The sequence below is a fragment of the Exophiala mesophila genome (assembly GCF_000836275.1).
Source record: "Exophiala mesophila strain CBS 40295 unplaced genomic scaffold supercont1.1, whole genome shotgun sequence".
NCBI lineage: Eukaryota > Fungi > Ascomycota > Eurotiomycetes > Chaetothyriales > Herpotrichiellaceae > Exophiala > Exophiala mesophila.
The window spans coordinates 2,666,937-2,692,637 of record NW_015622504.1 but is presented as its reverse complement, the minus strand read 5'-3'; the positions used below and the strand labels follow the sequence as shown (position 1 = coordinate 2,692,637).

Here is a 25,701-nt window from a genome sequence, read left to right as displayed (position 1 = left end):
CGGCGTCACAGCAATTGAAATTTCTACTCATTAGACGGTCGACGGCGTGTTAGACAGCAGGCTTGCCACACAACACAGTTTTTATGATCATGAACCTCGACTTTGCCGTCTTCCCGTCCCAGTCCCTTTTATTTAGTCCTGACCACTCCCCCGTCGACCACCAAATCCTGGCCAGTGACGAATCCAGCCCCAAGGAGATATTCGATTGCCTCGGATATATCCTCTGGCATACCAGCTCGATTGGTAGGATGATTTTCCACATCAGATTCGGAATTTTCCCATCCATGGCCGTGCTCGTCACCATGGGCATTTTCATGAGTCGCCTTGACGCGGCCCGGGGAGACCTGGTTGACACGGATTCCAAAAGCCTGCATCGAAATCGCCATGCTTGTGGTAAGGCCCAACAGTGCAGCTGCAGCATGCAAACTAGTTTAGCAGAGAAGACTTCTAATCGATAACAAGGCGTACAACGAGCAACGTGAAAGGTACGAAACATACCTTTTGTAGATGCATAACCTTCCTGGTTCGGATCCGATATGAAGGCTCGAAAACTGCTGACATGGATGATACAGGGGCCAGCCTTGCCAATCCGTGAATGCGGAAGCTTCTGCTTCTCCGAGTCCTTGTCGACTTTCATGTATGGGATGCATGCCTGAGACATGACAAATGGGCCAGTCAAATTCGTCTCAACATAAGCTTGCCACTGCTCAAGAACCGACTCATCCTCCATTGTCTTATTGTCTGACCAGTGCGGGTTGGAAATGCCAGCATTATTGATAAGAAAATCGATTCGATTGTCGAGAAATGTCGCGGCATTTTTGATCGTTGAGCGGATATTTTCCACAGAACGAACATCACACTGCGCATAGCCGACATTAGGGGCATGTTCCTTGAGATGAACCTCAGCAGTATGCTTGATGTTGTCATCATTTACATCAAGTATGAAAATTCGATGACCATGCGATGCGAAATGTCGGGCTATCGCTCTGCCAATGCCTAAATTGTTGTTAGTCTGCAAGGTACAATCACGAGAGCGACTGATCTGCATCAAACAGACCTTGGCCAGCGCCACTGATAACGATATTGGATTGTCCTTCTAAAGGCATGACGGTGTTGGAGTTCTGGATCTGTTTCAAATGGACGCAGATTTGAGGCTCTCGTTCGGAGCAAGAGCGGATCAAAAATAATCACATTAGATAGATATGAGGAATGAGTAAGTAGATGACTGTCTACTAGTCCTAGTTCATCAATAGGTATTGCGTTCATCTTGAGCGTGGTGATGATATAAGTCGCTACGGGGACAATGTCCGAAATTTGTGACGTAGCAGTTTTTATATCGCTTTGGCAGAAGCTTCTGGGTCAACTCGACGCAGGAAGACTTATTTCAGGTGAGAGCAGTATGACAACTCGACATGGTCTGGCTACAAAGCCAGGTATAAAACTGGTGCATTCTTGATGCTAGCCGATGCTGGCCACGTTGGTAGAGAAGTGGAGGTTGACAACCGTCCAGCCACGAGCATTGTATGCCACCTAACATTTGGGCATGTGGGGGACACGACTCTTTACTCGGCATACTTGCCATTGACAACTTTGGCCCACTACCAACAAAGGTGGCAGGCACTGTTCTCTTTGAAAACAGATGTGACGGTGTCTATGTGGCACGAATGCCCTGCCCGTGGTCACCTCCCTGACCCAGAAGATTCCATATGCCAACTAGAACGACAGTAGTAGGAATACTCGTCCCTACAATGCCACGTGAATGCGTAATGTGGCACCCGTGGTGGGGTAAACTTCTTGTCTATCCAACAAGGCTGCATGGCTGCCCTGACGATTGTGGGCTAGTCTCACGTGAGGGCACATAATAAGCTTGTTTCCAGGCACCAGGCCTGGCTTTCGGGGACGGCGCTTGCTGTGTAGAGTTAATAACTCACATCATTGCGGGCACCTGTCAACGCACCAGCATAATTGACGTCATTCCAGACTCGTTCAGTTGCAGAGGCCACAGCAACTACAAAGGGCAGTCACTCTCAGGTCACCTGCTCTCAATTTCACCATCACCTGAATATCCCATTCAAACCGCAATTTCTCTCACATAAATCTCTCGCACGAATCCATTTAATCTTCAAAAGGTACCTCAAGCAGACTATAAACCCTACTCTACTATTGAATAACCATCTCTGACTGAACTCAGCAGACACCACCACCAAGACCCAACCCTCAATCTCCTGAACTCTCACCCAGCGTTCTAACACTTAAGCTCACCTCTTGTACCTTGATATCCTCCTCTTACCTCTCAATTCAAGAAAAGAAACCAGCAAGATGCCTCGTGGAAACGGACCAGTGACCAAAGTCTTCTACAAGGGTTCCACTGATGACTTCATTGTCTTTGTGGAATCAGCGGAGGGGCTAGAAGCATGGAAATCAGACAAATCAATCCCTCTCGTACAAGTCGTCGACAGCTTCAAGGTTCTCGTCTCCCACAAGCATGGTGCTCAGGGTGAGTTAGACACCGCTAGCAAAGCCACGCTGGAGAATGAGTTCGGCACCAGCAACGAGGACGAGGTCGTCAAGAAGATCCTGGAGGAGGGCCAAGTGCAGACCTCTACTGTAAGTTGTTTCCTATAGCACAGCATACTTGTTCGAAGTCGGCCCTGAACTAACACATTGGTGATAAGCAATCTCAACGTACTGGTGTGCGTAATGAGAGCATGGGCCCCCGTCAAGGTCACCCAACTGCATAGGCTGTTGTCAACCGGTGATTTACAGACCCCTTCGCGTTTAGTATCGTCCCTTAGCTCAAGAAGGCGTATGGAGGTACTTGCAAACGCATGAGATGATGGCTTTTCCTGTTACTTGTGCTGGCCAGAAAGCCTACAAGTATGGGAGCCTCGGCAGAACATGAGCTAGGATGCTCCAATCAAAGCTAGACGAACTGTGCATGCTTAGCTGCATGTAGCGGAAATCAAAATCCAAAGCTTTGAAACAATTTCACTGAGGATGATGTAGACATTTGTGAGAATCTCGTTGTCGTCGAAAGATCTACTTGGTCGTGTGACTTTAGTTTTGACTAGTAGTAGAAACCCCTTACCACCCGCAATAGAGGCCTCTCACGTGACCAACACAGGACAGAAGATTCATCATTCCCCTCCCGAGTCAATCACAGCGCTGGCATATCAAATGATTTTTTATAATTGAATGGGGAAGATCGGTCTTTTTTTCATATAGATGCCCGTCCAAAACTCGACGAGCACCGGAAAAAGGAAAGAGATGTATTTTGGACTTTAACGATGTCTGGGAAATCTAATCCAGAATCATTTTGATAAAAGTTAGATATACCGTTGGTTGATTGATAGATCTGACAGCCGCACCTCCGCTGGAACCCCCACATATAGATCCTTTGCCTGCACTGGATAAGCAGGTTGGTTTCTCAACGCCGGCCTAGTGCAAACAAGCCTGGCCACTGAATCCCAATGACCAAGTAGTATAAGAAAGGGCGACTTTGACTCAAAGCCACCCCCAGAGATGTTGTCTCCTATAAAAAGGAAGAGTCAGAGTGACTGCCTTGGGAATTCCTCCCGTCGTCTTCAGCACACCTCTCTCCCCAGGAAAATTGGGTGGTCACCCAAGAAGATTTCTCTCCTTGAGTGACACCGTATTCACCTTTTGTTAGATTCGTCACCCTCTTCTCAATTCTTCGGTAATGGGGCCGCAAGGCCATTGATGCTTCTTCTTGTTCATAGTCGGAAACTCGCCCCTTTTCCGACCATGAAGTATTCCCCACCCATCCTCAAAACGACAAAATGTGGTATCTTCGATGAATCAAACCCCAAGGGACATGGGAAGGTTTTATTGCTTGCAAGATGAAGTAAAAAGGTCGCTCACAAAAAAACTATTCATTCCCTGAATTTCCAAAACAAAACAATGCTTTCATTTCTTGGCTGCGTTTCTGTTGCCCACACACTCCCAGTAACACCTTGGTTTCTGTACATATGATACAAAAGGTTACTGGGGCGGGAGCAACATCAGCCATGTTATGGCATGACAAGGCAAGGCATGGCGTTGACTCACACCCTTAAAAGTGCTCCTTCCAGAACCGGAACTTGACCAATTCATTGCTCGTGGCTTTGGCCGCGTTCTTGATTTCACGAGCAGCGGCGCCGGGTCCACAGAAGTAGACACCGACGGTGGCTTTTGTGCCGGCGGTGATGGAGCCTTCCTTGCCGACATCTAGGTATGTTTGGTCCATGAGACCGTCTCGCATGGCGCCAAAGAGACGGTTGAAGTCAGGACGACCATACTGTGTCTTGGTTCGGAGTTCGGTCAAGGGATCCACTGCATTGCCTACCGTGTTGAGGTAGATGTTTGCTGCAGTGTTGGCATCGACTCGTTGCGTGAGGTAGGTGTGGATGCGGAGGAATTCAGGTCCACCCACGGTCTCGGCCGCTTGAGCGGATTGAGCTTCCAGTGATGACAGAAGTGTCTGGAACCACTCGAACGATTCAATGGAACGGGTCACCCAGAGAAATTCCACTCGCTTGAGACGTCGCGGTGGGTTGGGTCCGGCGCGGATGTTGTAAATGTGCTTCAACACGGATGCCCAAGGTGTGACACCGATACCTGTGCCGATGAGAACAGCAATTTCGTTGTCAAAGACATCTTCGGCGGGAGCTCCATAGGGTCCATCGATGCGGATGGCTGGCATTTCTTGGCCGTGCTGCAAAGCGATTTCGTAGATGCCGCTGTTGTCGAGGTCGTCGAATTGTTTGGCTTGTGATGGCCCGCATCCCAGGGCATCACCCACAGCCTTGGTCCAGTCACCGACTTGACGGACATGAATCGAGATGTATGGGTCAAAGGGGCAAGAGGTGATGGTAAATGGATGCCACTGCTGGCTTGAGACGGAGGGAATGTTGATGAAAAGCCACTGACCCGCCTTGTATTTCATGCTGGGTTTCTGGAATTGGATTTCCATGGCATCGTAGGGGTGTCGGATCACTTTGTAAATCTTGGTGTCGCGGCGGGCACGGATTTCTCGATACAGTCGCTCAAACAAATACAGTCCACCTCCCCACAGTTCCCAACGCCAGCCTTGGTACCCGATGCAATGGGCCCAGAAATCGGCACCTGCAAAGGGAGAAAAGGGTTCGGCTGTGTCTCGCACGAAGCAGCCGACCGCATGGGTGTACATGCCGAGGAAAAAGGGGATGAACAGGTGATGGGTATACCAAAAGGTTTCAAAGGATTGTTGTCGGATCTTTTGGTGGGCTGTGGTATACATGAGCAACATGCACAGCATCATGATGTGGCCGGTAATGCCACCGGGCTGGGCATAGTGAATCTGGATTGCCGATACAGGTCGGATCTGGGTTCGTTCAACGTTGAAGAAATTGACGTAGTGGGCGAGAACGTGGAGGACAGTGAATACCAACATGGCGTAGGCACACTGACGATGGAACCAGATTGTTTCGTCGAGAGGAAGGAACTTGAACTTGGGTCGAATGAAGCGCATGATGTTCCGACACATGGGAAGAAGGATGAACAAGGTGTCAAAGGAGAGAACGAGACCGGCGCCGCGAGATATCCATACTGAGAATGTCAGGGTGTTGAGGCCGGCCAGCTTTGGATCTGCTGCTTGCTTGTACCTGTGCACACATGAGTTAGTCTTCTTGTTTCCCATCCCCAGCGATGAATCTCGTGATGCTTCGACAGAACATACCATCCAAAGGCAAACATTCCCCAATGAAAGCCCCACCATAGCACGTAGAAGATGATCTTGCTTCCGCTGAAATGAGATTTTAATGTCGCCATGATGGGAGATGAATGCCAGAGACACGAATGAGGGTTGTACAGACGGCTGGCGATGTGGTGACGGTGGTATAAGAATCAATTCAATAAAGTCGCATATCCAGGCACCTGGCCGAACAAAAAGAAGCAAGAAACGAAATGAATGTCGAATGCCGAACCAGCAGTGTTGACGACAGAGAATGAGCACGTCCTGAGAAAGTTGAGTGAGAACAGCGCCAGAGCCGGATATTGAGGCTTATGAGAGAGGGTATTGTGGAAAGGCTGAGAGTGGAGCGCCGGGGACTGGGGTACCCGACAGATCAGAGTTGACTTGATCGTACACTAACGGCAAGTCATGAGAGGTAGCGGTACTGATGGTAAATTGGACGAGGCCAGGCAAGGGATGGTCAGAAGACCTAGCAACGTCTTTGAAGTGAATCCAGAAAGGTCAAGCTGAAGCAGGAGCTCAAACGTCGACAGCGGGCGAAGGCGATTAGATCTGGTATCAGGCGTTGAGGTCGAAACACTTGGTGTAACAAGGGTGCCGAGCGCTGTGTGGGCGTTGTGGGCTTTGGGTCAAGGTTAGGGTAGGGTTCAGGGTGAACAACCAAGATTTGTGTACTCTGTACAGTCAGTACATTTGACCCATGGATTTGGTCTGGAGGATTCAAATCGAGCACAGAAGATGGGAAGGAAGTGCAAGATGTTGTCGAAGATATGTTGCCAGCCGGTGCAATGTGACTTTTCTCCTCTAACGAACATCTATCACCCACCAGCCCAAGAGCTATTCTTTTGAACAGACGTGGTCACCAATGAGCCAAGTCGTCTAACTCGCACAGCACTACTTAATCAGTCATAGGTGGATTTAGTCAAGACATGGATGCAGGACAGCGGGCTGTAAGGGAAAGATGCTGCCCATTCGATCGCTTGTATCCCAGATTCAGATGAAGTTCACCCTGTTACTGTTGCCGGGGGCGGCTAATCGGCGGGGGGCCACAAAGGCTGGAAAACCACAACGCAGGCAGGCACCCATTGAACAGGTGATGGTGATGGCCAAGCTCAAAGAATTTGTGGCGAGAGATACCACACCTGATAACATATTCTGTTGGTCTCTCGACACGGCATTTCTGCCGTGGTGATGAACCGTCGACATCAATGGCCATCGCATCGCTTTGGATGAATTGTCAAGGTCTGGGGTTCTGGATGTGGCTAGCGGTTCAGGAACAAGCTCAATGGACGTATGAGAAAGTGTTTCGAAGCGCCCGCCTAGGAGTCGCCTCGACAGGGCCTAACTATCCCTGTTTCTCGGCATGGTCCATCCCTGGTTAGGCGGCTCTCGCCTGCACTCTCTGGGGTCTGTCTAGGCCCTCGACTGTCTCATACTGACCCTCATTCGTCCACATCCATCTTGCCAATGACCTGATCGCAGCCACTCGCACTGCAGCTTCATCACACAACGTCGACAATGCCCATGGCTACTGGGACTGGGCATCGACTGGCTCTGCCTCCTCTGCATAATGATCCCAGGACTTCTATTTCCAGCGCTTATTGCTGTCTTTTCACCCAGCGGTGAGCCAATCACCACCCCTGGTCACCAGCCTCCCACGAATCATCACACTCTGTCTCAATTCTTCACCTGCGAGCACTTTCGCCATGAGGACAACTTCGACCACGAGCGTCTGTAGATTGCAACGCCACGCAATACTTGATCAAAGGTGGGGAAATGGGTGATCATGTATTGGTCCGATCATGCATACGATATCCGGGTTCACCTTTCATGACAAGAAGCGTAGTGCGTAGTTGCGTAGGTGAGAATGCATGACTTCTAGCAAAAGTCAACGACAACCCCAGCAGATGCAAGGGACATTCGATGTTTTCAATTATCATCATCTTTCACTCAATATCTGTTGACCTTGCAAACCTGTCCATCTGTCCCTGAAAAGAAGACCTTTTTGCCCGTGCCAAAAGATTTGACGTGGCCTACAGTCGCAAACTCCACCCTGCGACAATCTGTAACACTTGCTGTCTCCAAATCGCCTCAACCACTTTCCCACGAGACGACAGCTGCGACCAGTCTCATACGCGCCAAACCCATCTGCCCATACCAACCCTGGGTCTTGGACAGTTACAGTCGCAGGACAAGCATCCTCTGGCAGCCTAACTGTGCTTCTCAGACTGTTACTCCCTCGACCACAGACCACCTAGCACATCCCAAACTCTTCCTCGCCGGTTGACTCCATCGCCGAGATCACCCCCCAAAGCCAAAACCAGGGGACTCGATCGATCTCTCCACTGACCCTGAACGCAAGGCTCTCTTAAATCCCGCGAGAGCCCTCCATGCTTCGTCGGTGATCCTCAGGCGCGGGTCGTCGGTTCTGCGTGCTACCATTCATTCACTTCTCACGGCGACTTTCGTTTCTTGAACCACTTCAATATCACTTTCAATTCTCCGCCGACTGTGTCGACTCTGGGCCCTGACATCACCCACTTCTAACTCACTAATCATCCCTATCATCCCTATCATCGTCATCATCACCACACTCGTCACCATGGGCAAGCTCATCAAAAATCACTGGGCTCGTCTCATCGTCCTGACCGCTGCCGTGTATCAGATCATGGCTGGCATCGAGGCCTTTTTCTGGCCGAAAATCTTCTGGGACTTTCTCACCAAAAATCTGGATGGAGCGGTCAAACCGTTCCCGGTATTACAGATCTTCAATGTTCTGTTTGGAATCCTGGGCTGCTGCTGGGAGTGGCCATTGACCCCACTGGTCAAGATGTTGCCAGGCTTGCACCGGAGCATGGAGGCTCGACTGGTGGTATATCCGCTCGCTGCTCTCTCTGCAGCGCTGGTGTATCAAGGCACCAACGCGGCGTTGTATTATCTTACTGGGGTTATCGTATATTTCTGGGCCTATTCTGAAGGCGAGGTAAGTTATCTGAACCCACCTGATACCCAAGCTGGAGTGGTCACTGACATAATGTCATTGCAGACGGTGTGTGCCGAACCCTGGACACTACCAAAGAGGCCTGGAGCTGGCAGAACGGGCAGAGTATGACAGCCTGGAAGTGAGGGTTGATGTATGGGCCTGGAAGAAGGCTCCCATGGTGGTCACGTGGGGTCGTTGCCTGCCATGAGATGCAACAGGAAAGACGGTGATCTATCTATCCAGGCAGATTGCACTCTGTCTCATACACACTCATGATTTGAATGTAGATAGTTATTCCCGTCATGGGACGCAGATACCAAATTTCAATTCTCGACTTGTCAATGTGTTTGCGTGGAGCGGAGGTGGCAGAGATGCTGGGAACCTCAGCCCCGTCAAGGCGGGCGATGCATGACGAGTTGATGTTGATGTTTTTATTTGCATGGCGTAAAGGACGAAGGAGCGATTGGTCACGGAAAGAGGATACAAACAAGGTGGTAAGGTAATATGAATCTCAGCGTTGGATGAACTCTCAATAATAGAAGGATCTTGGTAAAGCAACAACGAATCAAAGGCTAGAAAAAGTGATAAGATGGCGAGAGCTCAAAAGAACATCAGCGGTCGTGCCTGATATTGGGTCAATCAGTAAAAGGACATCCAAGCAAACTCGTCCAACTGCATTTGGGATGGCACTTGATGGCTGATGGGCGCGATTTCCCATCCATACGGAGTAATGATAATCATACTCGGGTGGAGGCATCATTCGACCTTGCAAGGGCCGACGGGGCTACAAGGATCACCCTAAGACGCCAGAGCCTCATGGTGTCAACAGCGCCTCTCTAATCTTATTTTATCCATACCCGTCGGCCAAGTTCAAACAAGCATTGTCGTTTGCCTTTGAAGCTTTCGAGTATCATCCACCTGCCCACACGCGTCCCTCCACACATACTCCGTATGCAACTTGTGATACAATGAATCCTGACATCGAACCATGGTTGACTGGCCACGACTGTGGTGCATTGTTCGTCTATGTCGCGATCCATGGTCTGTTGCATCAACCATCATTAGAGTCTCAAGCTATGCAATTCTCTGGCTCAGTGTCAATACGCAAGACAATTGTAATTGGGTGGCAATAACAAACAAGCTGAGTTCTGCCATCATGACCGTCGACCCGCCGACCCAGGTAAAGACTAGGAAAAATTCAATTGCCTGGCCGCGTCCTCTGTTATTGGGGCCCGGGTTTGAGCGTTTGAGCGTTTGAGAAAGGACTGAGGAAAAGAGAAGGAAAAGAGCGTGAGTGACGTGTCGCCCCTAAGCTTGCAGGAGTGGATGAGGGATCCTGACGACCGTGAGATACAAGCTTTCAACAAGCCTGGATGACTGATGACTTGTGGCTTGTGGCTTTTTGTGCCCAATTCTCACTATCAACAGTAATGAATGGCGGTGATCCAGCCTGGTTACCAAGTCGCTGCACTCTAAACTGTGTGTCGTATCCAAAAAATAGGAACCAGGAACCTACGATTGGGATCATCAAGACACGTCAAACTCTCACAGCCAACCGTGCCAACCTAGCGAGTACGCAAGGTATGTCTATGCATATGCATACGGAGTATTGGTTTCATCATTCTGGAGCCTTCGCCAGGGCTCGCCAGTGCCACCACGCCGATGCCAATTTCCTGGCCCCTGTAGGTCAAGTCTCCACTACCATGATAAGCTCCAATCTCATCGATGCTTGCTCCAAACACGCTCAAGTCTGCTATAGCTTGACACGTTTATTCTCCACACCGTCGCCAATTACGATACACTTCCACCTCCTCTTTTCCTTGCCAGCTTGGACCTGGTTTGGTTTGAGGGCCTGTCGTGCCTGTCCAAGTGGCTTGAATGTTTTGTATATAGCAACTCGCGTTGCCCAGCTTTCTCAAATATGGGACGCTCTTTTACTGCCGAACTGACCTCTGCATAGACCCTCTGCGCGACAACAATATTGCGTATATACTCGCAGCATCCACGCTCCTTGATCAACAAGCTCGTCACGGCTATAAAGATTCCCCGGATTCTCTGACCCACGCTCCTTCGCTCCAACAGCACCCAGTCACTCGTTCAGACCGCCCGACAACCCTCGCCCAAAGCCTACCAAACCCCAGCACTTCCAATCCAGTCCACCATGAAGTCATTCATCGCCGCCACCCTCTTCGCCGCGTCTGCCTTGGCCATTGCTCCTTCCGGGGCTGACTATCAGACGGGCGACTGGGGCTTCACCTACACCTTGCCAGATGGCGAGACCTCCGTCGCCAGTGCTGGGGGTCCTGCCACCGCGACAGCCTCGTTCCCTGCGGCTCTGACCCAGAGTGCCAGCGGCGGCGACAAAGTCTGGACCAGCTATACCAGCTACACCGCCACCTACTCGTCAGGTAACTCAACTTGGGGTGTTCCCACCACGGTGTCCTACTCCGTCGGCGAAGGCTGGACCAGCATGATCCCCGCCGCTCCTAAGACCAGCAGTGCCAGCAGCGTCACCCCGGCCTCGACCGAGGGTGCAAAGTCAACTCTCGCTCCTACCACCACTGTCAAGCCGTCCACCCATGCTGCTTCCAGCACTTCACCTACCGCATCTGCCTTTACTGGAGCTGCAAACACCAACGGAAAGATGGCTGGCGTTGGAGCCATGGCCATGGCTGGATTGGCTCTCGTCCTGTAAATGCCCGCAGTCAACATCTCTGGAGGTTATATCTTGGGATGTTGAAGTTGGACGTTGGGAAACAAGGCCAAAGATCATGGTTGATATAGGTTCACTGTTACTGGAACCCATGCCATACCATTCTCCACCCAAACATCTCTCTGGTGAATCTCACCCCTCTTGACATGTCACGCATCTTCATGCCCAGTCAATAGATACTTTCACGTGTCAAATTAATATCTTCTTTCTCTCTCACCTACTGAGTTCCACGTAGTTGGATACATAATTCAGCCAGCGCGTATCGACGCGATCAAAAGCAGGTCTCGGACCCACCCAAAATTGGTCTCAGTTCCATGTAAAATACCCAACCAGCGCCTGAGTCAATGAATCTGCAGCCTACAGGAAAAGGGCATCGTGGGCGTTCAGTTCAGCCCCAGGCTGCAAGTCCGGGATTCAGGGACTCACTTTCAGAAGTTTCCTGACGCGACCGCGTTCCAATAATAGCAATGGAGAAAGTCTACGCATATTGTGCTCCATCCCTTGGGGAAAAATGCGAAATTGCATTACGCGCCTCTCAGGGTCCACAATTTCAGCCGCCTGAAACACTGCGTTGGTTATTCGTTGTCAATCATTCGTTCACGTCCCCCAATGCCCCCCCTTATTAGATAGTAAAAAGTCCCAAACGGATCTAAGCCTATCTGGATCCGGATTATGATAGCAGCCAAATCATCATTGTCAACCAGACATGGGACATGATGGAGGCAAGCGTACCCTATATCGATCGGCTGCCATGCTTGATGCGGGCAGAGTCTTGATGATATATCGAACCCACGGCGTTGAACAGCAACATCTGTTGCATTTGTAGTATCCAGCCTCTCTTCGACATTAGAAGGGTTTCGCAGATACAAGGAGGATTTCCCTCAATGCCCACCCAGATGCGGGGGACGCCCAGTCTATGGACTTTGGTAGGAGAGCTTTGATACTACCGTTGATCGGAGACCTGCATGCAACAAGGACACCATAACCATCGAGAACGCGATCCAGGTGATTTAGCTATCCTAAGTCGGCTGGAAACTCGCAGATCGATGCATGCCGGAAATCTGGGGTTACCCGGTGGGATCTCACTTAACCACCGGCAAAGTCTTCACGGCTTTTCCAAGGCAGATTAGCCGGAATCAGTAAAAGTCGCTTGGTTGACGATGTCGGCCCATACGTTCTGATCATCTGAGTACTCCGGACTTGAAAATCCTGATGGGCCCCTCCACAGTTTCGCGTGGAAAGATGGTCTTGTCGTTGTCTAGGCTTCATCTTAGTGGTCCTTCTGTGCCGCGCAGCAACCTGTCTAGATCGCGGACTCTCTGGCGAGACACCAGGCCATTGCCTCTGACACTCGGGTCTTTGGCCGTCATCCTCCATTGATTTCTTCGTCACTTAGGGTCGAGCGTTTTAGAAGCATAAATCGCTCCAGGAAGGGTGAACCGAATGCTGTGTTGGTGGCTGAGAGAAGCGAATATCACATCGTTCCGGTGACGGACGCTGTGCCGCGCCATCGGCTTAACCTCACTCGTTAGTTAACTACATAGGTCGTTCGAGGAGTCTTAGCGGGGTCGACTCCACGTTTGGGACCATGGCCTACTCCGTAGGAGAGCATTGGCGTTCAGAGACCCAAGACTCAAAGGTCCAAGGGTAACAAAACTGACTGAGACAAGTACCTCACGCCACCTTTCCGACTTCACCATGACTATACCACAAGGACTTCAATCGACTATGGCAGATCTCACGCACGCTCGGAACGTGTTTGGGCCCCAGACAGTCCCAAGAAGAGCGAGGCAGGCATGTGCGCGGTGTCGCAAGCAGAAGTTAAAGGTTAGTCTCACAAGATATCATGGGCATTAGAATGGCCATCCTTGGCCATCCTGGCTGTGTCGTCGCATGCTCATGTCTTGCAGTGTGATGATGAGCGACCATGTGCTCTTTGTATGAGAGCTCGTGTTCTGTGCCAGGAGCACCCTGAACCCCCCAGGTCAGTTGATCTCTTCCTGCGTGATGGAGAAGTAGATCTGGGCATTAATCTGTCGTAGGAAACAACGCAAGCTCAACCCTGCAAAGGCACGCAGGGGCTCTAGGGGTGAAGGCGGTGGTTCACCAGGGGATGTTCACCCATCAAACGAAGACTGTGCTGGCACATCAAGTGGAACTCAAGCCAATCTTGAGATAAGGCGGACGGCAGAAAGGACGATAGGCAACCAACAGGACGTCTTGCAGGATAGCACCATGTCAGTGCCGACTTGTCGAGAAAGCACCTCTTCATATGAGCTAGTCAACGATGTTGGTTCTCTGACAAGCTGAGAAACACTACTGACTAACCTACTTAGCTGTTCAAAAACCACGACACTACGTCGCCCAACTCTGTTGCGACCGATGCTATCCCAAGGGGCCACATTACTCTGAGGACTTTTAGCGCTGACGGAGATCTTATACCAGTCTCTGAGCTTATTGGAATTGAATTGCCCCCCCGGTACGTCACATGGCTATTGTTCGAGACGTATATTGGATCGGTGCATTGGTTTATGTTGGTGTTTCATGAACCAAGCCTCAGAGAAGAACTTGAAAAGATGCTCATTACCGGAATGGTGTCCCAACACAAACTGCCAATGGTGATTCTCATCATGACGATTCTTGGAACAGGTGCCGCGTATACGCCTACCTCGGTGGCCGAAAAAACCTGTCCCGGATGGGATTTGAATAAACTTCGATCGAAACTCGTTCGTGTGGTCGAAGAGAAGTTTCTTTCCATCTTCGACAACGGAGACACCGAATCTGTGGCCACCTGTGTTCTCCTTGCCTCATACTACATGTATCATGCTCAGTTCAATCGCGGTTGGGTGATCGTGGGTGCTGGGTGGAAGGCGGCGGAAGCACTCCGACTCCATCGAGAGGAGACTTGGTCTCGAACCAATGTGATACAGACCGAAGTTCGTCGGCGGGTTTGGTGGGCTCTGTATGATGCTGACGCGTATGTGCCACAAGCATCTCATTCTTGATACTGCTGACTCAAACTAGATTTTCGGCGTTGTGCAACGGCAAGCCACGGATAATTCCTCAGACTGAATGGAGCGTTGCCATGCCAGGTAACCTTGATGATACCAGAGCGCAATGCCCGGGTTTCGAGTCGATCGAGCCGTCAACAGGTGGCGCAAGTGAGCCAGTCACAGTACTGTCCTATCAACTGTACAAGTTCCGGCTCTACCAAGCAACGTCGAGCCTCACGCGAGAGATATATGGCCAGCGGAAACTACAAAAGAACGAACTAATTTCACATATTCAACGCATAGACCAGCAGCTTGTGGAAATTTGGGACAGTATCCCACCTGAATTACGCCTCAGGAGCTTTAGCGAGGATGACTCATGCATGGGAAGTGAAGGGAGTGTGGAGAGGGTTTTTCGACTGCAGGCTCTGGCTCTGCAGCTGTTGTATGACAACCTTCAATTGATATTGCATCGCCCGCTCTTACAGTACGAAGTGACGACACAAGATAGGCGGGCCATGCCGAAGAGGAGCGCTGTGGGAGGCAATGAATTCCCAGAAGCAGAAGAGCCGGATACGACGCAACAGGCACGAACGAAGAGCAGTGTGATCACAGTCAGCAGGAACCGAATGTGGGAGTCGGGAATGCGGACTTCATGGTTGAGCGAGCAGCCGTACACGCTGAGGCTGGCGTCAAATACTCATGCCGCTGCGTACATGGCCATCCAGACATTCTCTGCCGGAGTTACCCTGGGGCTTTTTGCCATGTCCAGCCCATTTTCGCGTCAATCCCAGATTGCGAAACAAGCGATTGGAAGGCTTATCAGGGCCCCTAGGTCATTAGGATACTCGACTGCGGCGTCCGAGCAGTACGGCCTCATACTACGAGACTTGATTCAACTAGTGTTCAAAGCAGAGATGAAATGTCTTGAGGCGGAGGAGCATAGTGGTCGTGTTGAGAACCGCAGCAAACGAGTGATGCCGCCGGATCGGACGTCCAGTCCTTTCCTAACGACGAACCCACCTCATCAGACACCAGGGTCGGCGCAAGATCTCGATCAAGCGCCACCGACAGAAGATGGTATGCACGAGAGTTCCATGCTACATCTTGTGCCAATTGACGACCACAATGACGGCGATAACGAATCATTCGAGTTATTGGATGGGATGGTTTCAGGCGGGGATTCAGTTTTTGGTAGCCATGGAACTGATGGGTGGTCATCGGTAGCCAACCTGAATGATGCGATCGCTTCTTTGCAGCAACACTGTAAGTGGGGACTGAGTTCCATCGCCACTAACTGCTGGTTTACTAACTCGGATGGTGCAGTTTTCAAGGACTTTGGAGGCAGCGGTGAGACCGTCGTGGGTACCAGTGACCGTTGCCCTCGACCCTCGAATTTGGAGCAGCCAGCTTCGGAGCAATGGGGTCCCGAGGGGAGTGGAATAACTGGCAGACCCAACCTCTCACCCGTGATAGAAAGCCAGACAGCAGGGCTTGGTGCCTTTAGCAATGTAGGGCAGACGAGGGTATGGGAAGATTTCCTCACCGGAGTTTAGTATCAGCCTGAGGCCGCCTCCTGCCAGCTCTCCGGGCGTTGAAGGACGACGAGCCAGTGAAAGGCTCTGTGTAAATATTCCAACGCAGATACAGCAAGCCCGTCGCCCGTTAAAGACGGGGACATGCCATGCCATGGGTAGGTTGAGCCTAGTTGAGCCTTTAGCAGATGAATGCCTGGACCACATTGACAGCTTTCAAATCTCGTGAACAAAAGATGAAACGAGAAGAAAGGCTGGCAGGCCGACTTCCCAGGTGCTCCCAGCAACAGACCTCATCGCACGCAGGGGAACCCACCATCTACCATGAGGATGGATAGGAACAGAATGTCAATTAAGATATCTAGTAGGCTGGTGCGACATCGCCCCCTGACACCTGGCGCTTTGAACTCCTTTTGTCTCTACTTACTCGAGTATAACATATGTCGAAGACCCTCGGCTGAGAGTCCTCTCAATTTGCCAATAGGATTACTCCATCGTTTCCGTTTCCCACCGAGACTCGTCTGTACCACCTCATCACCTTCCAGGCTCTGCCGGTCCTCTGCGTAAAACACGTCGGCAGGGTCCTCTGGCCCGATACCTTCTGGACGCCTTGTATGAGCGCCACCTTGTTTCGTGTCAATTTGGGTCAATGATCGAGGCTCCTCAGCGACGCTCGGGTGCCTCTTGCTTGCACTTCCGATCATACGACTCACAAGGTTTTCCATAGTGTCTACCTCAGGAATATCATGTGCTTTCGATCCAGCCGGGCTGGTTTCTTCCAGGCTTTCCTTGCGCACCTCAAACACTGGTGTCGAGGCCTTGGTTTTGGTCCGATAATTCTCGGCAAATGTATCATAAGACTTCCGACTGGTCATCGAAAGACTGCCTGACCGTCTTGAGAACGGCGCATGAATCGATGCCAGACTCAATTTTCTGACCAAAGACCCTGCGGAAGCCCTAATTATTTGTCCCCCTCGCGAACCGATCATGCCTGGGTACGGTAATCTTTCCCTGGTCCACACATCTGCCAAACTGGACTCTAAACGAGCCCGCTCTGATCTTTTCGGTGACAAGACCACAATCCGGTTTGATGTCATGTGTGACTGCGATCGATTGATGGATGAGGTTGACGCTTGGCGATATTCCCCCAGGTCTTGCGCGTTGTGGGTATTGCGTACAATAAGTTGCACAATCGGTGCCCGATTGCCGACTGTGGCTGCTCGTTGGACAGATGGTTTTCTCCCAAGTGCGTCATTCTGATGACCGTAGACCAACCCAACGGATTTCAAGTCCCAATCCACGATACTCAGGACTTCTGTTGAATCAGCCTGACTAACTTTGGCGGAGCAAAACTTTCCTTGCAGCCCATCTCTCCACACAGCTTCCTCTGTTGCTGAACACGCACTCATGATGAACTCGTGTAGACTGCCGTTGATTTCAAAACAAAGTTTCCAAGTATGGAGAGTGGCATGGCATTGTAGACCTCGTCCATCGCTTGCGGACTCGATTTTGATGTCCGAAAGGCGGAGCAGCGCAGTGATATCGAGTCGAGACGTACATCCGGCAGGGATGGCAATCATCAACCTCGAATCAAACAGGACACAAAGGCAGTACGCACCATTAACCCCTGCCTTGGTCTGCCAGACGACGTGCAAGACACCACAAAGCTGAATAGGCCCTAGTGTTCGAACAAGATCTGGATCCAGAGGTGACTGACTGCAGTTGAGCCTTGATTGCAGAGACCATCGTCGTTGCATCTCTATCCGCGAGTCACGGTTGTTCACAGCAAGGTTGACAATTTTCACAATGTTGCGCAAGCACTGTAGGCTCACTTCGATGTCAGCATGTGCAGAAGGGCAATCCGAGACTGGAGTTTGTTTCAGGATGTCGGTCAGGATAAGCGGGTACTTGGTAAGTCGTTGTATTGGTTTGATGAGCAAATCACCAACTGTAAGTCCCTTTCGCCCATCATGGGATCGGTGGTCGAGGGCAGTCAAGCTTTTGGCAAGTGATTCGATCCCTGATTCGTAGGTAGACCAGAGCCTGGGTGCATGCTTCTGGAATTCATGGGCAATTAAGCTGTGGTTGGCACTGTATTCCTCGTAAATCAAGAAATCTGTATGGAAATTCTTTAGAATCAGTGCGATGTTCGCTGCATCCTGTGGGTCAGCACTACCCAGATAGGTACGTCCATGTGGTCGATCTACACAGTCGACGGAGCTACTTGTCTGGCGGTGGCCTCGATTGAGCTTCTTAACTGTGCTGGATTCAACGCTCCGCCAACGTCCATGTCGACGTGGAGATCCAAGATGACGAGGAGAGCTGGTGTCAGCCCACTTTCTTGCCGCGGCTTGGAAAGCCTCTTCGTGGAGCTTCCTCAAGAGAACCTCATGCATGTCAAGCAAGTCATGAACGTTCTTTTGAATAGACGATCTGACCTTGTTGGGGATGCTCGTTGCTGTGGCCAGCAGGGTCGAGTAGAGATAGATCAATGCCTTGAGGTCTGCAATATAGCTCTCTTCTGTCCTGATGAGCTCCTGGATTATCTGCCGTCTTTTTATACCTCTGCTAAAAACAGCATCATCAACTGAGGAAGTCGTTGGAGGCCTATCACTATCCATTGAGGGACGATCGCAATGGCCGAAGATGCCTGAGCTATCTGTTGACCGACCGAATCTGAGAGAACGAGGAATAAGGCTCAAGCTAGCGTTGCTCAAACTTGCTGTCTTGACGGTGTGTACGAAGCCTGAGGATGCTGTCGATCGTCTCTTCTTGTGGAACTTGTGGATCAAGTGTATCGAACCCGAGTCTGCTGGTTCCTGGGAGCAAACAGCGGGCTCATCCGCTTCAGATGGTGAAGTCGAATTTGAGGTGGTCCGCAGAGGGGGAAATGATGGCAATTCGGAGCCGGTGAACATCGGAAAGGTGGCTTGCAGTCTTGTTCTGGCGCCAAAGGTTCTCTTCAGAGAAGGAAACTCTGGCCCGAGTTGAGTGGCAAACATAGGACGTATTCGTTTCTGAAGGCCATTCGGCCTTCTTCTCTGATGTTGGAGGTGCTCGGGTGGTTGTCGCGCCTGATGAGCAGACAAATGGATACAATGTGCATCAAGTGGCGCTGGTCCCCCTGGAGACTGACCGCCGCAGCTTAACGACCTTCGATTTTGAGGCAAACGCATGTTCGGATTTGTTTGATCGGAAAATGAGCGAGCGGTTATGGGGGGGAGAACGATAGGTATCAGAGGATCGAAATTTTCATTATTTTGCGTGACAGGCGCGGGTGTGATAGACATGCCTGAGGAGAAGGATTGGCAAGCATCCTGGTGAATGAAGAGTGCCATAGGGGACTGTGATAGCCTAGACGAGTTTTGGGAGCATTGCGGTTCTGCCGAGCCACGAACGATAGGTGAACCATCATCAAAGTGTCTATCAAGTGACTTTGCAACGATAGAAGGTAAGATATGTGAAGTCATGGGTAGAAATAAACGATAGAATGGGAGTGAAAAGATGAGGGTGCCAGGACGAAAACAGCACCAAAGCCAACAATCAAAATTTCCCCATCGAGGACCAATGGACCAAATTGAAGACGTTCCAAAAGTTGATCAATAGAGCATGGGCCAGATCAAAGGATGGAGAGTGTGAGATTTGCATTTGGAAAAGTAGGCCAGTTTCCAACCTGCCTGATCAAGGAAGGAACTATCCCGTTGATATCAAAGGAAGGCGCACCTTGTTAGGGTAAGAGGCGATGAAGAAATGCTGGCGATAAGTGCCCATGGCGATGATACCAACACCCTGGAAATACATGACAACCAACCTTCTTATTGCCAATGGCTCTGACATGATGATGACTTACTGTGAATCCTCAACTGAACTCGAACAAACTGACACACCTTGGAGGAATTAACACGGTACAGATCTCTATAAGCATGGATCAGGTGTGTCTCTCAGATTAACAGATAGATACCTAGCGGTGACTGATGCTCGTTGAGTGCAATTCTTAGATGCTTTTGTCTCTGGCTTTGACCTGGAGAATGTGCTTACAAGATGAGAATGGAATGACTTTGGGAGGCATGAAAGGCCTAAGGCTGAGAAGGGCCGGTAAAACTTCGGTAGTGGCCTCCGTCCTTGTGTATCTTTCAGTGACTGTTACTCCACCCCCGCTTGACTTCGTAGTTCTCATCTGCCTGCGCCAGACTCCTCCATCCATACATGTCTGTCTTTCGCACCAGTAATCTGGTCGAATACCATGGGAATTCCAATGGAGCCTAATCTCGCTGAAATCCACGTTCCCAGTGGGCCTACATCTATTCAACAGCGTCAAACACTCGAGGGTCTGACCCTGCAACAACTTATCACCAGAAAGGACAATCTTGAAGCAGAACTCAAGGCGTTGGGCGCTGTTCTTGACAGCCATGGAGTCACAATGCAAACAAGTCTCCTCACCTTTGATGGTTTTCCACGGTCGGACATTGACGTGGCACAAATTCGTGTGACTAGAGCCAGGATCATTACTCTCCGAAACGACTGGAAAGACCTAATGGACAAAATTGAGAAAGGCCTTCACGAACATCATGCAAAATACAAGAATTCAATTGAAAACAATACCCCCGTTAGTGCCAATGGCCTATCCTCTACTCAAACAGAGAGCCCTCGTCCAGCGCAATCACAACCATCTGTCCCAGAAACCCCCTTTGCAAAAGTCAACAGTGTTGAGCCTGAGAGCCCTGCAAATGAAGCAGGACTCAAGGCCGGCGACTTAATCCGGAGGTTTGGAGATGCAATATGGTCCAATCATGAAAGACTGCGCAAGGTTAGCGAGACGGTCAGTCAGAACCTTGGACGCCCAATACTCGTCAAGGTCTCTCGCGGTAGTACAGGTGCCAGTCAAGAATTGGACCTGAGATTGACCCCAAGGCAGAATTGGGGAGGGAGAGGCTCGCTGGGCTGTCACATTGTTCCCATCTGACCATCGAGGGGACATATCGACTTGAAGAACAGAGCGTACAACTCGGCATCAACGATCCTGAGAGATCATGTGTTCGTGACTGCACTTCAATATGACTCCACGGTCCACAGCGACAGTCTAAATGACAACAACTCGACAATTTTTCGGTGTCTCCACCATCATACAATCGAAGTGGGAATGTGGCGCCCACCTTGACGATGAGTGGTTTTATCATGACACGGAAAGCGACGTGGCTCAAGTGAGCTCACGAGAAGTCCAGAGGCAGTGTGTGTGCAGGTTAGCCAACAACATGGGCTTCGAGACTTTACCCCCAGCGCCAATGGCTCCAAGCAATGCCGCACCTTTCATAGCTGAGACAAATTCATGTACAAGTAACATTTAGCCAGATATCACCCCCTCTTGTAGTTACCCATGCAGTGCTTTAGTAAGTCAGTTGATAGTGGATGACATTCGTTTGAGCGCTAGTGACTGGATTCACGTGACCAGACGTCACGGCAACAATCTCATAGGTCTTGGCATTAGCGCCTGCCTTGAGGCAAAACAACAAATCTTTGAAGCCCAACAAGGTTGAATCTTTCATTCATCTTGATCTTCCATTACCTCCGACAACTTCCCTCTCAATCACACTCGCGAGCGTCCTAACACCACCGCGACCTAGCCTCACCATCAACTCCCCTCTCTGATAGCCTTTCACATCCACAGTCCTCAATCACTATGGCTGAAGCTGCACAAGGCCCACCGACTTTCAAGCTCGTCTTGGTTGGTGATGGCGGTACTGGCAAGGTGCGTCTTTCGAACAATCTTCAGGCCTAGTGCCACTCTCTAAGAGACATTCATGGATCCGGAGTCGGTGTACTGACTCGCTTTTCTCAGACCACCTTTGTGAAGCGCCATTTGACCGGTGAATTCGAAAAGAAGTACATCGCCACTTTGGGCGTCGAAGTCCATCCTCTCGGCTTCTCCACGGTTTGTCCTCCGTCATCCTTCCAAGCATCCTCTAACGCAATCTGTAGAATCTGGGTCAAATCCAATTCGATGTCTGGGACACTGCTGGCCAGGAGAAGTTCGGCGGTCTAAGAGATGGCTACTACATCAACGGACAATGCGGCATCATCATGTTTGATGTCACCTCAAGAATCACCTACAAGAACGTTCCCAACTGGCATCGTGAGTGGCATCATCTTACAAGCGACCGGGTTGATGACTAATATCGACATCTAGGTGACCTTGTCCGTGTTTGCGAAAATGTCCCCATCGTCCTCTGTGGCAACAAGGTTGATGTCAAGGAGCGTAAAGTCAAGGCGAAGACGATTACATTCCATCGCAAGAAGAATCTCCAATATTACGACATTTCTGCCAAGTCCAATTATAACTTTGAAAAGCCCTTCCTGTGGTTGGCCCGAAAGTTGGTTGGCAATCCCCAGCTTGAGTTTGTCGCAGCTCCTGCTCTTGCGCCCCCAGAGGTTCAGATCAACCAACAGCTGTTGGATCAATACCACAAGGAGATGACCGAAGCCGCAGCCATGCCTCTGCCTGACGAAGAAGATCCCGACTTGTAGGTTAGGCAAAGATAATGCCTTTCCTAGATTGGCAGCTATGGGCTCCATGGACGTCTTGAATATTCACAAATTGATGGGATGGGGTTCAGCGAGACGACGATGCAGGACGTTCTGACGTGTGTTTATTGCAAGGCAGAGAACGAGAGCTGGTTTGAGCTGCTGCACTCCAGCGATGGGGAAGGCACGGACAAACGAGGGGCAGCACTGCTTTCAAAAAGCAGTCATCTTCAACTGCGTCCCTAGTGACGATTACGAAACGAAATCTTGTATGTATGTTGCTCTCAGCCACACCTCCTGAGAGGGCATACCATATCAAGCTCCTCCTTTTTTCCTCCAGCAGTCTAGACAGATTCAATAGCATAGCGAGAATATCAAAACCAATGATGCGGAGAGGGGCATCAACCAACACGAGCCTCTCGCGCGTCTTTGTCGATGTGGCTAGACGCACGGACTCATAAATTGGTATTCTTGGAAAGAAAGAAAAAAGAACTCTTGCAACGGTGACGACCAAAAAAGGCACAGCGAAGATGTCCTGTTCAAACTAGATCTACGAATTGATCAAATATAATCACCAGGTGAATTATTAATGTCTTGTTAGAAAGGCGGGCATAGTCAGTATGGGAGGTGGCATGAGACTGCGAGGGGTTACCGCAGGCACTGTAAGTTGGGCCGAGGGGCGCGTGCTGGCGTTGGTCTGAGTGGGGTAATCCCCAGCACAACTGACCCGAAGAACGGGGTTATATGTGGACTGGAGGCTAATAAAAAATACCTTATGGTTAGGTACACAATATGGACAACAGTGAAAAGGTACCCAGGTACTTCAGTCAGATGCTATATGATCTAATGATATTCTATCTCTACTAGGCCGCAACTTTGTACATGACTCGCTAAACCAGGGCATTCCAAACCGCGCAGAAAGGAGAAGAATGTTTGCTGTTCTATAGGATGGAAACAAAGAAGGTGACCACCACCGTCGCTATGCAAGAAATACATACAAGTAAAATGCAATTGATTGACCCATCACAACCTGCCTGCACTTATACAAGAGGAATCCTGACAAATCTCTTCTCCAGACCTTCCGAGCTAAGGATTCGGTCTGGTCCTCCTTCTGTGGTATAGTCGCTGACAGGTAATCCCTGACCCCTCATGACGGCTAGGATGGCACGGACGTTGAGTTCGATGGTCTTGTGCGGATCCTGAGCGTTCATCAGGTAGCGGGTGAAATTGGGGAAGAGAAGGCCGAAATCGGATTGGGATAGGTGGGCGGAGTTGGGGATTAGATATAGGTGTGGCTCGACGGTCGATGTTTGTGAGGCTTCAGAGGAAGGTTTGGCTTCGCTTGTGGAGGGGGCGAATGATGTGGTTGATGAGGCAGGGCTGGCGGATGAGTGAGGGCTGACGTCTCGTGAGGTTGAGTTGGATGAGTTGGATGAGTTGGGGGATGATGATGGTGGAGGAGGTGAGGTGATTGTGATTGTGGGCATTGGCATCGATTGCCCATTGTCTGGAGTGGGCTTGGTGGAAGACGCTTCATTGGCCGCTTTCCTGCGTTCAAGTTCGATCATTGCATCTGCTGGCTGTCGTGATAGAACTGCGATAGTGCGGTTCTTGAGGTCAACATAGTTGTTAAATTCTGCCGACAAGATGGCCACAGTATTCGGTGGAGTGTCGGCCGAGGTTGGATCTCGATGGTGGCACGGCATTGGTCTCTCTAACATCCACTTCGTAGACTCATCTCGCAGAGGCGTAGTCCATAGATCTAACAATGCGACAGGCGAGTCGGGAGTAATTTGTTGGACCAAGTGACCATTGTCTGCGGGTGTGTAGAGTGGATGCCAGTCCATGTCGTTTTCATACGGCGTTCCTTCAAGCGACGGAACGTGGTCGCGGTGATATACTGACTTGACAAATTGCACCATCGTAGCAGCACCAAATGAGTGTCCCGCCCAAGTCACACGGCCAGGACGCAGGTCCAATGCATCCGTCAATATCGACTGCCGTGGGGTATCTTGTGTGGGAAGAGCGTAATTCGTGAATGTTCGGCCTTGATGTAGAGAAGTCAAGGCGGTGAACAGGTTGTCTAGCTCCCAAAGGCGGATTCGTAATTGGGCATTGCGGGCCTTTAGGACCTCGGGAGTTGGAGTATGAGAGTATTTCTGGTAAGGGATCGAGATGGAGTCTTGGGTGGAGGAACGGATGAAGGAGATTGGGGCACTGCCGTCACGATGCTCTGGAGCCACACAGACAACACCGAAACTGGCCAGCGAGGCACAGACTGCGCTGTAAGTATTGTAATTTCCACCTAACCCATGTGAGAAGACGGCCAGGGGAAAGTGCGAGGACCGAGGTTTATCTCGTAGTTCTGCATCTGGGGTCGCTGAAATGGTGGTATAGTTGAGGAGAGATGGGAAGGCAGATATCCAGGATGCGACGCGAGGGCTTGCACCCAAAAAGGACGAATATGCCGCAACCCACTGCCGCTGGGGTGACGGTAGCCATTTGATGGACTTTGAGGGCGCCGAGTCAGTCGTGGGGTAGTAAAGACGAAATTTGATGGTCGAGATCTTGGAATCAGGTACTTTTGCCGTCGAGGGGATTTCGGAGACGGGTATTTCCCATTCTGAAGTGCCTACTTTATAAGGACCGAGAGGCTGAGGAAGGCTCGGGAGAGGATTGAGAAAAGATACCATGGTGCGTAGAGCGAAAGAGAGGCACTGGCGCTAGAATAATGTGCTTTCCAATGGGTGGAGGCCAGACTTCTTGAGAGTCCTATAGGGCTATAAGAACACAAGCAGGCAGAAGAACGTTAGGTGAGACGAGGGGCCAATGTTGAATTTGCACCCAAGAATGAAAGTACTCCCAAAAGATCAAAAGATAATGTTTTTCACGATGTACTCAGGCGCTCAGATAGACTTTTGCAAGGTGATAAAGTGTCGCGTGCACAATTAAAACGTTTTCAAGGTGTCACCGATGTGGGTGATGTCAGCGACGACGGAACATGATTACGCCGCCCAAACCCCAAACGAGAGGCACCGAGGGAATCTGGGAATCTGGGAATCTAGGTGGCGCCTGTGGCCGAGCGCTTATCCCAGTGGCGAAATTTGTGAACGCCCGGGCTTGGGTTGTAACCATGGTGCCGAGGTCGAATTGGGGGATCGGCCATACTTCCAGTTTAGGACTACCTACCTACCTAGGTAAGCTAGTTACTTGGTAGGCCATGTACCTAA

General features: G+C 50.5%; 7 protein-coding genes across 8 annotated transcripts; 4 read left to right on the top strand and 3 right to left on the bottom strand.

Moving 5' to 3' along the window:
• Nucleotides 1-4: 4 nt before the first annotated feature.
• PV10_00851 (uncharacterized protein) lies at nt 5-1,280 on the bottom strand. The gene is made up of 3 exons (XM_016364975.1): nt 1,058-1,280; nt 499-996; nt 5-412 (listed from the first exon to the last, which is right to left on the bottom strand). Exons 1-3 carry the CDS (start codon nt 1,104-1,106, stop codon nt 129-131), a joined length of 831 nt encoding a protein of 276 aa, XP_016228624.1. The 5' UTR covers nt 1,107-1,280; the 3' UTR covers nt 5-128.
• Nucleotides 1,281-2,058: 778 nt separating this feature from the next.
• PV10_00850 lies at nt 2,059-3,403 on the top strand. Of its 2 annotated transcripts, XM_016364974.1 has the most exons (3): nt 2,059-2,129; nt 2,192-2,607; nt 2,676-3,403. In XM_016364974.1, exons 2-3 carry the CDS (start codon nt 2,320-2,322, stop codon nt 2,739-2,741), a joined length of 354 nt encoding a protein of 117 aa, XP_016228623.1. In that variant the 5' UTR covers nt 2,059-2,129; nt 2,192-2,319; the 3' UTR covers nt 2,742-3,403. The 2 variants fall into 2 exon arrangements, with proteins under 2 accessions (XP_016228623.1, XP_016228622.1); XM_016364973.1 differs by having other exon boundaries at nt 2,059-2,607.
• A 669-nt stretch (nt 3,404-4,072) lies between these two features.
• PV10_00849 (uncharacterized protein) lies at nt 4,073-5,808 on the bottom strand (the record flags this gene model as incomplete). The annotated part of the gene is made up of 2 exons (XM_016364972.1): nt 4,073-5,642; nt 5,717-5,808. 2 exons carry the CDS (start codon nt 5,806-5,808, stop codon nt 4,073-4,075), a joined length of 1,662 nt encoding a protein of 553 aa, XP_016228621.1.
• A 4,733-nt stretch (nt 5,809-10,541) lies between these two features.
• Nucleotides 10,542-11,643, top strand: PV10_00848 (uncharacterized protein). Its single transcript, XM_016364971.1, has one exon. The coding sequence runs from the start codon at nt 10,876-10,878 to the stop codon at nt 11,407-11,409; it is 534 nt and encodes a 177-aa protein (XP_016228620.1). The 5' UTR covers nt 10,542-10,875; the 3' UTR covers nt 11,410-11,643.
• An 8,500-nt stretch (nt 11,644-20,143) lies between these two features.
• On the top strand, nt 20,144-21,296 carry PV10_00847 (uncharacterized protein). Its single transcript, XM_016364970.1, has one exon. It carries the CDS (start codon nt 20,196-20,198, stop codon nt 20,913-20,915), a length of 720 nt encoding a protein of 239 aa, XP_016228619.1. The 5' UTR covers nt 20,144-20,195; the 3' UTR covers nt 20,916-21,296.
• Nucleotides 21,297-21,488: 192 nt separating this feature from the next.
• Nucleotides 21,489-23,099, top strand: PV10_00846 (GTP-binding nuclear protein GSP1/Ran). Its single transcript, XM_016364969.1, has 4 exons — nt 21,489-21,698; nt 21,789-21,881; nt 21,929-22,082; nt 22,137-23,099. The coding sequence occupies exons 1-4, from the start codon at nt 21,630-21,632 to the stop codon at nt 22,472-22,474; spliced, it is 654 nt and encodes a 217-aa protein (XP_016228618.1). The 5' UTR covers nt 21,489-21,629; the 3' UTR covers nt 22,475-23,099.
• A 175-nt stretch (nt 23,100-23,274) lies between these two features.
• PV10_00845 (uncharacterized protein) lies at nt 23,275-25,399 on the bottom strand. Its single transcript, XM_016364968.1, has one exon. It carries the CDS (start codon nt 25,162-25,164, stop codon nt 23,512-23,514), a length of 1,653 nt encoding a protein of 550 aa, XP_016228617.1. The 5' UTR covers nt 25,165-25,399; the 3' UTR covers nt 23,275-23,511.
• Between the last annotated feature and the right edge of the window lie 302 nt (nt 25,400-25,701).

Bases quoted from the DNA above. Each gene is read 5' to 3' on its own strand.
- PV10_00850 (XM_016364974.1), top strand. From the start codon at position 2,320: ATGCCTCGTGGAAACGGACCAGTGACCAAAGTCTTCTACAAGGGTTCC. The intron at 2,608-2,675 runs GTAAGTTGTTTC...ATTGGTGATAAG, and splicing joins GCCAAGTGCAGACCTCTACT to CAATCTCAACGTACTGGTGT.
- PV10_00847 (XM_016364970.1), top strand. From the start codon at position 20,196: ATGGGAATTCCAATGGAGCCTAATCTCGCTGAAATCCACGTTCCCAGT.
- PV10_00848 (XM_016364971.1), top strand. From the start codon at position 10,876: ATGAAGTCATTCATCGCCGCCACCCTCTTCGCCGCGTCTGCCTTGGCC.
- PV10_00846 (XM_016364969.1), top strand. From the start codon at position 21,630: ATGGCTGAAGCTGCACAAGGCCCACCGACTTTCAAGCTCGTCTTGGTT. The intron at 21,699-21,788 runs GTGCGTCTTTCG...CGCTTTTCTCAG, and splicing joins GTGATGGCGGTACTGGCAAG to ACCACCTTTGTGAAGCGCCA. The intron at 22,083-22,136 runs GTGAGTGGCATC...ATCGACATCTAG, and splicing joins GAACGTTCCCAACTGGCATC to GTGACCTTGTCCGTGTTTGC.
- PV10_00845 (XM_016364968.1), bottom strand. From the start codon at position 25,164: ATGGTATCTTTTCTCAATCCTCTCCCGAGCCTTCCTCAGCCTCTCGGT.
- PV10_00851 (XM_016364975.1), bottom strand. From the start codon at position 1,106: ATGCCTTTAGAAGGACAATCCAATATCGTTATCAGTGGCGCTGGCCAA. The intron at 997-1,057 runs GTCTGTTTGATG...ACAACAATTTAG, and splicing joins TATCAGTGGCGCTGGCCAAG to GCATTGGCAGAGCGATAGCC. The intron at 413-498 runs GTATGTTTCGTA...TGCATGCTGCAG, and splicing joins AGGTTATGCATCTACAAAAG to CTGCACTGTTGGGCCTTACC.